General features: G+C 37.2%; 1 protein-coding gene across 1 annotated transcript in view; it reads right to left on the bottom strand.

The window, feature by feature from the left end:
* Window positions 1-12991: 12991 nt before the first annotated feature.
* Window positions 12992-13490, bottom strand: part of MME (membrane metalloendopeptidase) — an 86713-nt gene continuing 86214 nt past the window's right edge. The window contains exon 23 of the mRNA XM_090273040.1: window positions 12992-13236. Within this exon, the coding sequence (XP_090129166.1) occupies window positions 13137-13236 (100 nt within the window). The 3' untranslated portion in view covers window positions 12992-13136. The remainder of the gene's footprint in view (window positions 13237-13490) is intronic.

Raw genomic sequence — 13490 nt, 5'->3', positions numbered from 1 at the left:
ACATCCTATTGGCTGAAACATAATCACGTGTCTGCCCCTGGCTGGAAAATGTAGTTTCTAGCTCAGTGGCCATGGGATCAGACAAAACTTGGGAACTCCCTTAATGAAAAGGAAGAGGAGAATGGACACAGCAGTTTTTACTTGACTGACCACACTGGGACCTTGGGCCGCATTTCAGTATCAGAAGGGATTAGTCTGTAACAGTTTGTTCTATTCTGTACTAAATATCCTTGCAAATGAGATGCATTGGCACCCCCTGAAATAAAAATTAATACTTTACTGTCATCTAGCAATCTTATACTTCTCCTATTGTTAAGGAACTAAGGCATGGAAAATGTACTTTCCTGAGATTTCTTTTTAAAGTGCCATTCTATGAGCTTCCACTGTATTTACTCTAGGGTTTAGAAAGTTCTGGAGGCAGGAGTCTTGGCATAATATTTCCCGCTGACCAATCAGAATGGGTGCCAGCTGTGAACACATAGCACACCCACATAGGCTCCTACTAATGGAATATCAGCCCTGTCTAGGCGTGGGCATGCGTAATAGGAGTTTGTTTAGAGTGAAGTGAGAAGCCTCACAAGAAACAGTGTGTCTTAAGGGAAGTGAGATTTGAGATTCAAAAGTTTGGGAGAAGAGAGATTCTGAGTTCCCTGTGTTGTCCGTCACTCAGGATGTTGCATGAGTTCAAATTTGAGTCCTAGGTTAAGGGGTCTGCAATAATAAGACAAATGAATACTATATATGTCATTGATGTTACTGTACACACACACACTCATATTTATATGGATAGTATTTATATATTCTATACTATATAGTATCATATATTCTATTACATATAGCACATATTATATGTAACATATATTATGTATATATTTCTCCCCCCCCCAATATAAATAAAAATCTTTGTGGGTTATGAGAACACAAGATATCAATAATATGGTAGTTGACACAATAGAAAATCCTATGCTAGAAAATTTTTGGCAGTAACAAGAGACAGAGACCTCAGGTTAGATGACAATGGCCTTCATGCTGGGCATCAGCACTCTGAGAGCTGTGTCACTAGAGACAGGAAGGTGTGGCTGGCTGTCCCTTTAATGGGGATTAACAGCTGTAGTCCCCTTTGTGGACATTGGGGCATAGCTATTGCATCAGGAATTGGCATTAACAGGAGGAGTATTTGCAGAAAACGGAAGCCAGAGAGGTGGAAATTCTTGAGTGCTCAAAGAGTATTCAACCTGGTTTTACGTGGAACATGTGTATGGCCCCCATAGGACTAGGAAATATTTGGGAGAAAGTTGAGAGGATAGGGAGTTTGTTCTTGCATGATGGATGGGAGGTAAGATAGAGTGAGACTGGTGACATTTATTGTGATACTTTCTCTGCCATTTCTCCCTGCTTTATAAATAAGGACCTCACAGTTAATGTTCTTTATCTGTTTTATCTATTTATCTTGATCTATTTTGTCTTGAGGCTTTATCTGGTAGAGCTCCAAACCTTGTTGTCCTCCAAAACTTGTCCCTTAAAAAAATAAATTAAGAATAGTTGGTATATAATCTTATATGGGTTATATTAGTTTTAGGTGTACAATATAGTGATCTGACATTTTTATACAACGTCATCACCCCACTAATTCTAGTGCTATGCAGTCCTTCCTTCTTCTGGGAATCCCAGCAAATGACAAAGGCCAAAGGTGTCACAAATGGCAAGATTTGGAAGGGCTCCAGTAAAGCACACTTTCTATGTAGGGAATAGGAGGTCCTGAGGCTGAAATAAATGGGCCTCTTCAGTAACGCATCTTTCCATTGCATTCAACTCCACTGTTTATTTTGTATGGCCTTGACCTCACACTGAGTACCACTTGCTGGTTCTGATTCAAGTCGATGGCAGAATAAAAACTACTTTATTAAGCAATTCTCTCTTGTTCTAGTCTTTAGTCACAATTTCTATTCATATTATGTCTGTTTATCATTAGCCTTTTAACTTTAACGTCTTAATTTTAGTCTGGCAAAATATCTTACCAGAAAAGGATATAAAAGCCGCTTTATAAAATGACTCAGAAAATGGTTTGGGGTCAGCAGAGCTGAGATGTATTGAACATATTTTAATAGGTATGTTTTGTGGTAGAAGGGTTAAGGACAATGGCTTAAATTCAGCCCATGGTTCCCAAACAGAATAAAATTTGAGTGCTACAATGTACTGTGTGCTTAACCAAGCCCTGAAGGTACCATGGGAAAGAAAACAGGTATGAATTCTTACATTGTTTACTAGGTCTCTAGTTTCATGTTAACACAGCTTTCTTTCTGGCACAAAATCAGGCTTGAAAATTTCAAATGCACTTGAAAAAAATGTTAACTTCTTAGTTTTGAACTGCAGATCACCATTCACAGTTTGGCCCCAAACTACCTTGAGAAGTGCATTTTCTTCTGGCTTGTTTTAGACAGCCGAATTGTCTGTTTGAAAACCTGTCCAAGCAGCCAGCCTTGACTGAACTTGTTCTTGTCTCTTGGAGTTCTCATTGGACTATTTACTCTCAGAAAAATCTGTCTAAGTTTATAGACTAGTTCAATGATGCATCTTCCTAAAGCAATAGCAAATATTCACAAACGGTGGAGTCTCCTCATTTGAAGTCCTTCATCATTTCCATCATGACTAAATCCTATATCACAGTTAGTCTGACTTAACCCCCTCAGAGGAGCATTGGATCATATATTGCCGCTGTGTGAATCAGAAAGCACCTTCTGCAAGGTGCTTTACTCTCATTTATTGGAAAACACTAACAGGTTAGAATAAGAGAACTGCAGCCATGTGTGTGAAAAATGACAAACACACAAATCTACTATATTTTAGAACTACAAGAACTCCCCGCAATTGTATTATTATGTCGGATGGCCACCCTGGTTTTGCTTTCTAGATTGTGAGTTGCCTTTGGTCAGGGCCAGTGGTGTTCTGGCAAATGTTGAACAGCTCTTTCTCTGAGAAAAATCAACCAACCAGCCAACCAACCAGCCAACCAACCAACTGAACAGCGAATGCTGATTTGTAGAGTTGGAGGATTTCAAGTTATAAAGATGATATGATGTCAGCTAGCTCACAAAAGTCTTGAAAATTTAAAAATCGGCTCTCATGAGCAGGTAAGAGCTGGCTCTCATACACCACGGGCTGGACTGCATTCATTCGTTTTGCTCTCTACAGAACTCATTATGCATTGCATAAGTCCTGTATAAGGTAACAATGGAACTTACAGGTGTTGTACATTTTTAAAAGATCAGGAATTTTTTTTTTAATAAAATTTACTTTTATTGTTTTTCTATTACAGTTGTCCCAATTTTTCCTCCATTGCTTCTCCCAACCGAGCCCACTCCTTCTTCCACAGTCAATCCCCGCCTAGTTGTATATGTCCTTGGGTTATTTATACTAGTTCCTTTACTAAACCCTTACCCTACTTACTCCCCTTCTATCCCCCCTAGTAACTGTTATTCTGTTCCTTGTTTACATGCCTCTGGTTCACTTTTGTTCATTTGTTCGTGTTGTTCATTAGTTTTCTGTATTAGGTGAGATCATATGGTATTTTTCTTTCTTTGCCTGGCTTATTTCACTAAGCATAATTCTCTCTAGTTCCATCCATGTTGTCACAAATGGCAGGAGTTCCTTCTTTCTTTCTGCTGCATAGTAAGGAATATTCTTGATGTTGCTATCAAGGACAGCATGCACTTGCCAGTGTGACTATCTTTTTATTTTTAATGTTTGAGCATTGGGGGCAATAGATTTTTTTTTTTTTTCAATGATGGATTTCTGAGGCTGAATACAGAATTCCTGAAACATAGCAATTTATTAGCTTTTCTAAAGTAAAAATAATGTCTTTAAATAAACTTTCAGGAAAATGCATTGTGCCAAGTGCAGCAAAATCTCAAGGCTGCTTATGATTAGCATTTCCATGGCCCTGGGGTTCTATTTTCTCAAAGCTTTGCCTAAACAATTTATATTTTATCTACTTTAATGGATAAAGTCATAAATACATTCCTGACATATTAGTGCTTCTACAAGGAAGGTCCTTTCAGTGGTTAGTTTGTATGCTGAGATAAAAGGTGGGTGATAGGCAAGGCTTGTTCAGTGTCAAATATCTAAAGTCTGTAAGATGAATTATGTTTACTTTATAAAGGCCAATGTTTTAGTCTTTATGTGAGTGAATCAATTATGACTACTCATATTTGTTTAGAATGGTGAAAACACATATCTAGTTGCCCCAAACTGATGTTGTATCTATATACTCCATTATTTAACAACAGATAAGTGATGAATAAATGTTTTTGACCAAGTTTTATAGTTACATGTATATTTTTCCATCAGAAGATATCTAAGCTTAGATAATTATGAAATATTATGAATATTTACTTATAGTGTATATTTTCTATAGCTGCTGTAAGAAATTACTACAAACTCAGTGGCTTGAAACACAAATTTATTATTTGATAGTTCTGTAGGTCAGGAATCTGACTGGAATCTCCCGGGGGCATAGGTAGGGCTGTGTTTCTCCTGGAAGCTCAAGGGCAGAATCTGTTCCCTTTTCTTCTCCAGATTCTAGAGGCTGTCTGCCCTCCTTGTGACACTCTTCACCTTCACAGGGATCCACAGCTGGTTCTCTATCACATCACCCTAACCCCTTCTGCCTCTCTGCATTGTTGAGAACGCTAATGATTACACTGGGACTGCCTGGATAACCTAGGACAACCTCACTTTCTTGAGGTCAGCTGATCAGCAACCTTAATTCCATTTGCAATCTGTAATCCCCCTTTGAAATGTACCCTAACATATACACAAGTTCTGGAAATTAGGATACAAACCTTTTTGAGGGGTGTGTGTGTGGTATTCAACCTATCGCTTACCTAAATGACAAAAGTGTATCTACATTTTTTATACTTTACTTCTGAGCAAGCTAAGTTTCGCAGGCATGAAATAGCTTTCCCAAGGTCTCTGGGCCAAAGACATTTTTCTGAGCAAAGTGAAGATACTTGCATAAACTATTTGCCCCCAAACTATCACTTTTCTCAAAATTTTAGTCTTGTCTTGAGTGTATTATAGTTTTTGCTTTTTTTACTATTGAAGAAATCCTCTGCTACTTAAAGGACTGCATGTTTTCTGTCTTTTCTGTTTCAAGAGTGTGTAGTGAGAAAAATGATTTAAAGAGATCAAGTAAGTGACTCACCTAGAGCAACAAAGAAGTCAATATAGTAAAAAAAAAATTCTAGTCTTTTAGTCAAAACTGCCTGTTTCTTTAAAGACCACAGGCTTACTTAATGTCAAGGAAAAGTCAGAGGTAATGATCAAGATATTAAATTTCAACACAGTCCAAAATATAATTTTTTGGCAACTGATACACCATCCTTCCTAGAGAGGTATATGCGATTATGGCCATTACAAAGAGGAGGAAATTGAGGCTTAGAGGAGCCAAATACTTGCCGTGTAGCAGCGCTTTGGCCTTGGGTGTTCCCGAGTCTATCTGGCTCTCTCTGGATTCAAATTTTTGCATGACACTGTGCCCTAGTTCCTCTGCGTGAAGGTCTCTTTCACCATCTCCAAGGAGTTTGATTTGCAAAACATCCCATCTGCCTGCCTTCTGAGTTTCAGGAGGGCTTGATCCTAATTCTGATTTTAATTACGCAACAACAGAAATGCAGAAACTAGTTATTTTTTCTGGGCAATTATTTAGCAGTAGGACTGGAATCAGAGTAGAATTCTAAATTCCCAGAAAAAGATGAATGTTATCCTCATCACACAACTTCTAAGAAATGCAAGAAATGCACAGGATTTCTTTCAAAGGAGAATGATAATGAATAAACATTGGCAATAGCATAAAATACTTAAATAGATAAAGAACACTGTCCTTGGGTCCAAGACATGTCAAGGAGCCAAGTGCGGGTAACTGTCAGCAGTATTGGAGTGTATACTCCCTTTGCTATTTTTCAGAGCTAGCATTGCTACATAGAGTAATTGTGCAGTTCTTACTCTGTTGCCTAATTTTGACTAGGAGATACTTGGCCAAAATACTTCCTTGTCTCCTTCTCTGATTGTCAAAATCCCATTCATACTGTCAAATGCTACTTAAGTGTTACTTCCTGTAGAATGTCTTTGGCCTGCGAGGAAACAAAATTCTTCTGAATTTTCAATTTTTTCTTATATCTCTTGGCACATCTCACATTCAGCTACATTTATTTGTGTATTTTTAATGTCTCTACTATATTTAAAGGCCAGTGGTTTTCATTTGTTTTTATCTTCTAGTGGATCCAATAGAAACTAATCTTCTAAATGGCCCTTTAACGTGTGATATTGTACATTACACACAAAAGGTACCTGATGTTTTCATGAAGAATAAGTGAACAGATGTACTAGGTAAGTGTAGAGACAAACCAAAGAATATTACTTTATCTTGTTTTCCTTTTTTCTTTTTCTTTTTGAGCTATTATTTTTCTTCTAATATAGTACCTTGAACATAAATGTTTACTAATATAGTCTTTTAATATGTTTAATGTTCTTTTACAAATAAGAAATAACAAAGGTTTATGTAAAGTAATAAAAGTAATTGGAAAATGTGTTGTTTTTCATTCAGTTTTTGAAGTTTACTTACAAATAAGTTGATCTAAAATGCATTTTATATAGAGAATTTTGATGGTAAATTTATGTAGGTTTTGGACTTTAACATACTTTGGTTTGGTCCCTGGCCTTGTCATTTATTGTGTCAATTTAGACAAATCAGTAAACCTCTGTGAAATGCAAATTCACCATCTGTAAAACCAGGATTATTAACTCATAGTTTAGTTATATTAAATGGAAACTTTATACAAACAACCTAAATTATGTGCCTCACTCACAATAAAAATAAGCATTATTTCTTTTCCTTCGCACTCTTTTTTATTAATAATTTTAATAAATTCTTAAACACTAAATCTAACTAAAATGTATAATGTCTTCATATTAGTTACACAAAATTAAAGTTGACACATTAAAAAATTAATATGCATGGCCCTGGCTGGTGTGGCTCAGTGGACTGAGCACCAGTCTGTGAACTGAAAGGTCGCTGGTTTGATTCCCAGGCAGGGTACATGCTTGGATTGCAGGCCAGGTTCCTGGCTAAGGATATGTGAGAGGCAGCCAACAAATGCTTCTCTCTCACATTGATGTTTCTCTCCCTCTCTTTCTCCCTCCCTTCCCCTCTCTCTGAAAGTAAATAAATAAAACCTTTTAAAAATTTAAAATGTACAATGTAATCCAAACTGAGATGTTTTGCAAAGAATTTAAGAAGTATCTAGTATTACTGGTGTGAAGACATCTGCATTTTTTCTTTTTTTTTTTTAACCTTTCTGTTCTAGGAATACTGTTTTTCTTCTTTTGGAAAACTCCATAGGGAATCAATGATCATAACTTTTTCCTCCCCTATCCACAGGGGTAGGCATGTTTCCTTCCCTGGGAAAGAAGTAGAGAATCTGAGCCTATGTGTGGTTGACCATCATGGCTTTCTTTTGGAGAAAGCTAGTCTGCAACAGTCAAGTCGATACATGGAAAGAAGGCCCTTACTCACAAATGCCCACGTTTGTAGTGTGACTCAACAAACCCTCAGTTCTGGCTAAATCAGAGCAAGTCTGATTTTCACATTTGCAACCAAAGTGAAAAATCAGCACATATAAGCAGTGAGTCCCCTGGGACCAGCTGTGTCCCGCTGCGTCCTCTGTGCTCAACCTCTAAATTTTAGTGTCTGAGCCCAAGGTAAATCACAGTGCATACCAGATGTAACATTTAAGTCTGATCACTGTAATTTACTGGCTTCTGTTTCACAGTTACAGGCTGTATCCTTAACCTTAGTATTTGCTAAATATGCTAGGGTTTTGTTATGGAGGGAGACCAGGTGGGCTAGTGTGGCCAGATCCGTTGACCCTTTAGCATATTCAGGAAAAAAAACGCAAAACCTCTAGAGCACATGCTTTGTCCTCACAGAACCATTTAAGCACGGTCAGCAGGAGGTGCACCACACTCCCCTGCCCTGCGTTAAGCAGTGTGTATCACAGCCACCTCCTAAAACTGAGATCTGGCCTGTTGAGAGGGGTGGAGGGGAGAGCTGCTGACCAAACGCCACCAAACTGAATAGCTTCTTAAATAAATGAACACATCTTAAATTCAGTGGAATTATGTTTCAATTTCTTGGTCAAGTTCCCTCTCATTCCCCTTCATTCCATCTTTTCTCCCTTACTTCCTCCTCTTTTCAAAATAACATTTTTAGATGATTTTCAAAATATAATGTTTTAGCTTATAGAAATATTTAAAATGCAGGGGAATAAAGGGATTAAAAATCACCTATATACCACCACTCACAGATATTCCCTATTAAATTTTGGCATATATTTTTCAACTCTCTTTCTCTGTAATAATATCTTAACATAATTCAAATCATAATACATATCCAACATTGCATTCCTTTCATATTTTCTTTGAACAAATGTGTCTTCTGCTGTAGTTTTTCTCCTCATTTCTTTGATATTGTAGATCAAACTGCAATAAACATTTTAGCATTACATATTTGATGCTGTATTTTGGGGGACAGGACATTGATAACATGTGTGTTGAGTTTTACACCAAGGTAATGATAACCCAGGTATTGGTATTAGACCCCATTTTCTCTTCCTGGACATAGACTAAGCTTTTAGGATGCATTTTAATTTGAGATGATCAGATCAGAATGACACCACATAGGTTTAAAGAAGTAGAATCAACGGTTAAAATGGCTGATACCTGAAAAAATTATTGTTGGTTTCTGGGTAGAAAAAAATATAGAAATATAAAAATTAGTCAAATGACCAGACTGCCTAGTCTTTCTACGGTGCCCAAGCCAAGAGCCCATCATTTCCTACAGAGCCAATGCTGATTTTTCTGCTAGACTTCTCTCACACAACCTAGAAGGTCTGCTTTGTCAAATGGCAACACAGGGCATAGTAGTTTGGCTATAAGGTTGAAAATGACAGTAGTGTTTCTCACTGTTTTAGAGGAAATCTAAAATACAAGGTGTTGAAATTAAGACAACATTATTAAAGAAAAGATGAGAATGTAATAAATGTGTGCCACTTTGACACCAGTTACTTGTGGCTCCTTAACAAAAAGTCAAGTTCCTCTGTCCAGGGGCAGTGCACAGAAACACTTGGTTTCTGCCCAAGTTATCTGATTATGCCTGTGATTCCCTTCAGCATTTGGCAACCTTCTCATTGAACTTTTGAAAAGAAATCAGATCAGAAAACTATGGTATCTCTAAAAGAATGGGTTGGTAAAAATGAGAAAATATTTGTAAAATAGTTAATATTATTCAATTTAAGAAAATTTGATTTGGAGCTAGCAGGATGTATAAGATTACTTGAGAAAAGCTTTATTTGGCCTTAACAGTTTTCAGGACATAAATGTTGTAAAAGTTTACATGGGGATGGGGAGTGGGGGGGGGGAGGGAGACCAGAATAGGACTTACTAGGCATACAAACAATAATATTAAAAATGTTTTTAAAATAGTTTTATTTATTTTTAGAGAGGGGGAAGGGAGGGAGAAAGAGAGGGAGAGAAATATCCATGTGCAAGAGAAACACTGATCAATTGCGTTTTACTCACATGACCCCAACTGGTACCTGGCCTGCAACCCAGGCATGTGCTCTGACCAGGAGTTGAACCATTCATTGACCTTTCAGTTTGCAGGTCGACACTCAAACCCACTGAGCCACACAAGCCGGGGCGAATGTTTGTTTCTCATTCTGTATTTTTGAGATTGGAACCTGATAAAATTTTCTGATTTTCTACCTTTGACAGGGGGGAATCTTATTTCTAAATTATCTTCTACTTTGAGAACTCCATCTGTGACAACAGGAATGATTAAGGCTTTTCAGAAAACTGTAAGAACAGCACAGACCCTAACTCAGTAAAGCTTTAATATATAATGTGGTCTAATTAGATTCAGGCACTTACATAGGAGTTTTGAAATTATCTTGCCCATTGGTTCCTAACTGGAGAGATTACAAGGCAGCGCTGGAGATAGTCTCCTTCACTTGCTGAGAAATACTGATGGGATCTAATTCCCTATTATTTCAGGTAGGAAAATCATAGGCCCAAGGAAACAGATCTAATGCCCATGGTCACCTTGCCATTAGTTCCAAAATAGGATCAGAATAAGAAAGAAATATTCTCCCAGCATAGCAATCTTTCCACCTTACACTTAGAATCCACATGGGCATTGCAGCAGAGGCAGACTCCTTACCAAGGGTGCTCCAGAGAATTCCTATCCTTATCCCAGAATTACAGAGGCTCCCAACCCTTAGTGTCTCAGCTTTTAGAGTCTATATTTGACCAGGAGTCAGCCATGGTACAACTGGATTTATGTGTGAAATTACAGATGGATCTTATCTGAAGGAACAACTCCAGATAATTGGGAGAGGCTGAGAGAGACCATAAGTCCCAATAAACTTAACAACAGTACCATGTATAATTAATCATGGGGGATGGGGAGGTATTGGTCTTCTGACTCTGGTTGGTTCCTTTGCCTTAGAAAATCTGCTATTTCTAGAGAAAGGAGATTGAGGAACTGGTAAGGTTCCCCATGTCCCTCCCGCCACCACCAAAAATGTCACTCAAAATCCTTCCATATATATATAGAAGCCTTACATTTTTAAAGAGCTAGCAGTGGCAAGTGTAATGTCTTTACTATTCATACTAGTCATTCATCATTTCAGGTTCTTCAGTTGCTCTGACAAGATAGAAACAAAGTGATTCAAAGATAGTTGTTCTCTTCAGAGCTGGATGTTCCTGTTGCTTCGATTCTAATATTATTTATAAGTGTTTTCAGTTTAAGAAAATATCTATATAAGTATATTTTAAATGATCAGTGATGACGGTGGTAGTGATGAAGGAAAAAGGCATAAGTGTATCTATCCATGGTTAGTGTGAAACTATGTGTTCAATATTCATTTTAACTTTAGGAAGACTTATGGAAATGAAACGATTAAATCTCTAGTAATATGCAAGCATGTTCATAACAATCCCAAACTGGGAACTTAGCAAGTGCCTATCAACAATGACATGGATGAACTGTAGTGAAGTCACACACTAGAATATCATTCAGCAATGAGAAGGTAGGATCCACAATCAAATGCATCAAATGAATCTCACAAATGTAATGCTGCATGAGGGAAGCCAGACACAAAAGAATAAATGCTGATTGATTCTATTTACATAGCGGACAAAAACAGGCAAAACTAACGAGTGATATTAGAAGTGAGGGCAGTAGTTGTCCTTGGCGGAGTAAGGTGATGGTTGGGAGGAGGGGTTTCTAGGTAGCTGGTAATGTTTTGTTTCTTATAGGAGCTGATTACAGGGCTGTGTTCAGTTGGAGAAAGTTCATTGAACTGTACACTTATGCTTTATGGAATGTTTGTATATATGTTGTATTTCAAAAATACTTTAGAAACTGTAAATGGGCATTTTTCAAGAAGCAGGACAACCAACAAGCAGAAAAAAACATGAAATTCTCACTCATGTTTTGTTAGGAAAAGTAAAGATTGGGAAAGTGCACCTCTTTTGTAAAATATTAATCAAATAATGGAATGAACTAAAGTAGTGAACAGACCAGGAAAAGAGAAGAACTCAAAGGTCTCACACATTGAGTTCCTCTCGGGATTAACAGTCCCTTTCCAGAACTCTATGCAAGTTAGAAGTTTAGAAGCAGGTCTATTGGAGGTGGAGGCGCACAAGTCCATTAAAAAAATGCTGTAGTAAAGGAACTAGTATAACCCATGGACATATACAATGAGGTGGGGATTCACTATGGGAGAAAGGGTGGGCTGGGTTGGGGGGAGCAATGGGGGAAAAAGTGGAACAACTGAAATAGAAAAACAATAAAAATAAATAAACTAAAAACAAACAAACAAACACTTTCCCAAGCTAGATGGCTGGAATGACAACCTTAGTGAGTAATGAGATCACAATTTTAATTTATTATCAAAATATTTTCATCGGATGACAAATCTGAAAAGACAAGGAGATGCACAGCTACACAGATGCAGTTTTGCCCTTTTATTATAGCCACCTTAGGGACAGATTTAATTTTGGAAATCCTGCTTGTAAACTACAAGTCTTATATATCTTTAGACAACTGTCCAATGGCAATTTAACCCAAAGTTTGTACTTAAAGCTTTTCATCAATATGATTTATAAGTTTAAAAAGTCTCAAATGTTCATCTGTACATCACTTTACAGACCTTGGTTCATAACTATTTATCTCGGTCTGAAACTTCAATATTCAATGATTACTTATAATAACAATTACTTAGTCATAAATGTAGTTAACAATTAAATATAAAAATTATTATTTATACATTACTACAAATCTCTTAAAAAGACCAAGTTGAGAGAGAGAGAGAGAGAGAGAGAGAGAGAGAGAGAGAGAGAACAAGAAATTGCTTAAAAAATTGCAGGGAGCCTTAAGAATATCAATATCAGTCCAAACAGGTACAACAAAGAAGAGTTTTAGACATTCATTTTAGCCTTAAGGGCTCAAAATAAAGTGATCTCAGAATGAATAACTGATGACTGGAAACATTAGTTTAAAACTATGTAAGTCCCAAGGCCCCAGTATGTATGAGAATTCTTTGGAAGAAATTTGAAGGAGCATAAATGTTAAAATAAAAGTAAAATTAAGTATTTCGGCAACGTGTTTTTAACTCATGTCATTGATGTGCTTTTGGTGCTAACTGTCTTCTTCAACCTCTTCTTTCTCCCTCTGATTAGAAACCCTGCTCTACATAATGGTTAATACTGTTTTCAAGAGACAACATCGAACTGGCAGGTCATATGAGAAACAGAAGTGAATGGTAATACTATCTTGGGAGATTAAGCATTATTTGTACAGTGAGAAGTGACTGACTGGATAGACATTAGATGCCCTCCACCCTCCACATCTTTTTCCAGAAGAACCTAATTTCATTTTTATTTTGATGCTCTCATCTCTGTTAACGATCCCCATGTAATACCAGGGATCTCCGCGGCCCATTCTTTTGGATGGAATTCCCCATTTCTGTGGTGTTGACAAGTCTAGCCAGGGGCGGCACCACTTCTTCCGAAAATCACCAAACTCGGCACTTTTTTTCAGGATTCATGTATGAATTCTTGGGGCAGTGAAAGGCTTTTGAAAATTCAGGGGAGTTCTGCAAAGTCCCAATGATCCTGTGAAACAAACAAAAGTCACCATCAGCATTTGATACTCATGTCCAGACCATGTGGCAGTGCTATAGAATTTCTCTATGTGGGCCAAGTGAGTGAATTTGGAATTTAGAGTAAAAAACAAAAACAAAAACAAAAATGGTAGAACGAGTCCATTCTTCTCTTTAATAGAATTTTTAAATGAAGAGGAAACAAAGTATAGGACTTAAGAGAACTGATTTTAAAGACAGATAGTATGGTTTAAATCCTGGTTATGA

This window comes from Furipterus horrens, unplaced genomic scaffold, assembly GCF_987537825.1.
Source record: "Furipterus horrens unplaced genomic scaffold, mFurHor1.1.pri manual_scaffold_1, whole genome shotgun sequence".
NCBI lineage: Eukaryota > Metazoa > Chordata > Mammalia > Chiroptera > Furipteridae > Furipterus > Furipterus horrens.
This window is presented reverse-complemented; position numbering and strand designations above follow the sequence as displayed.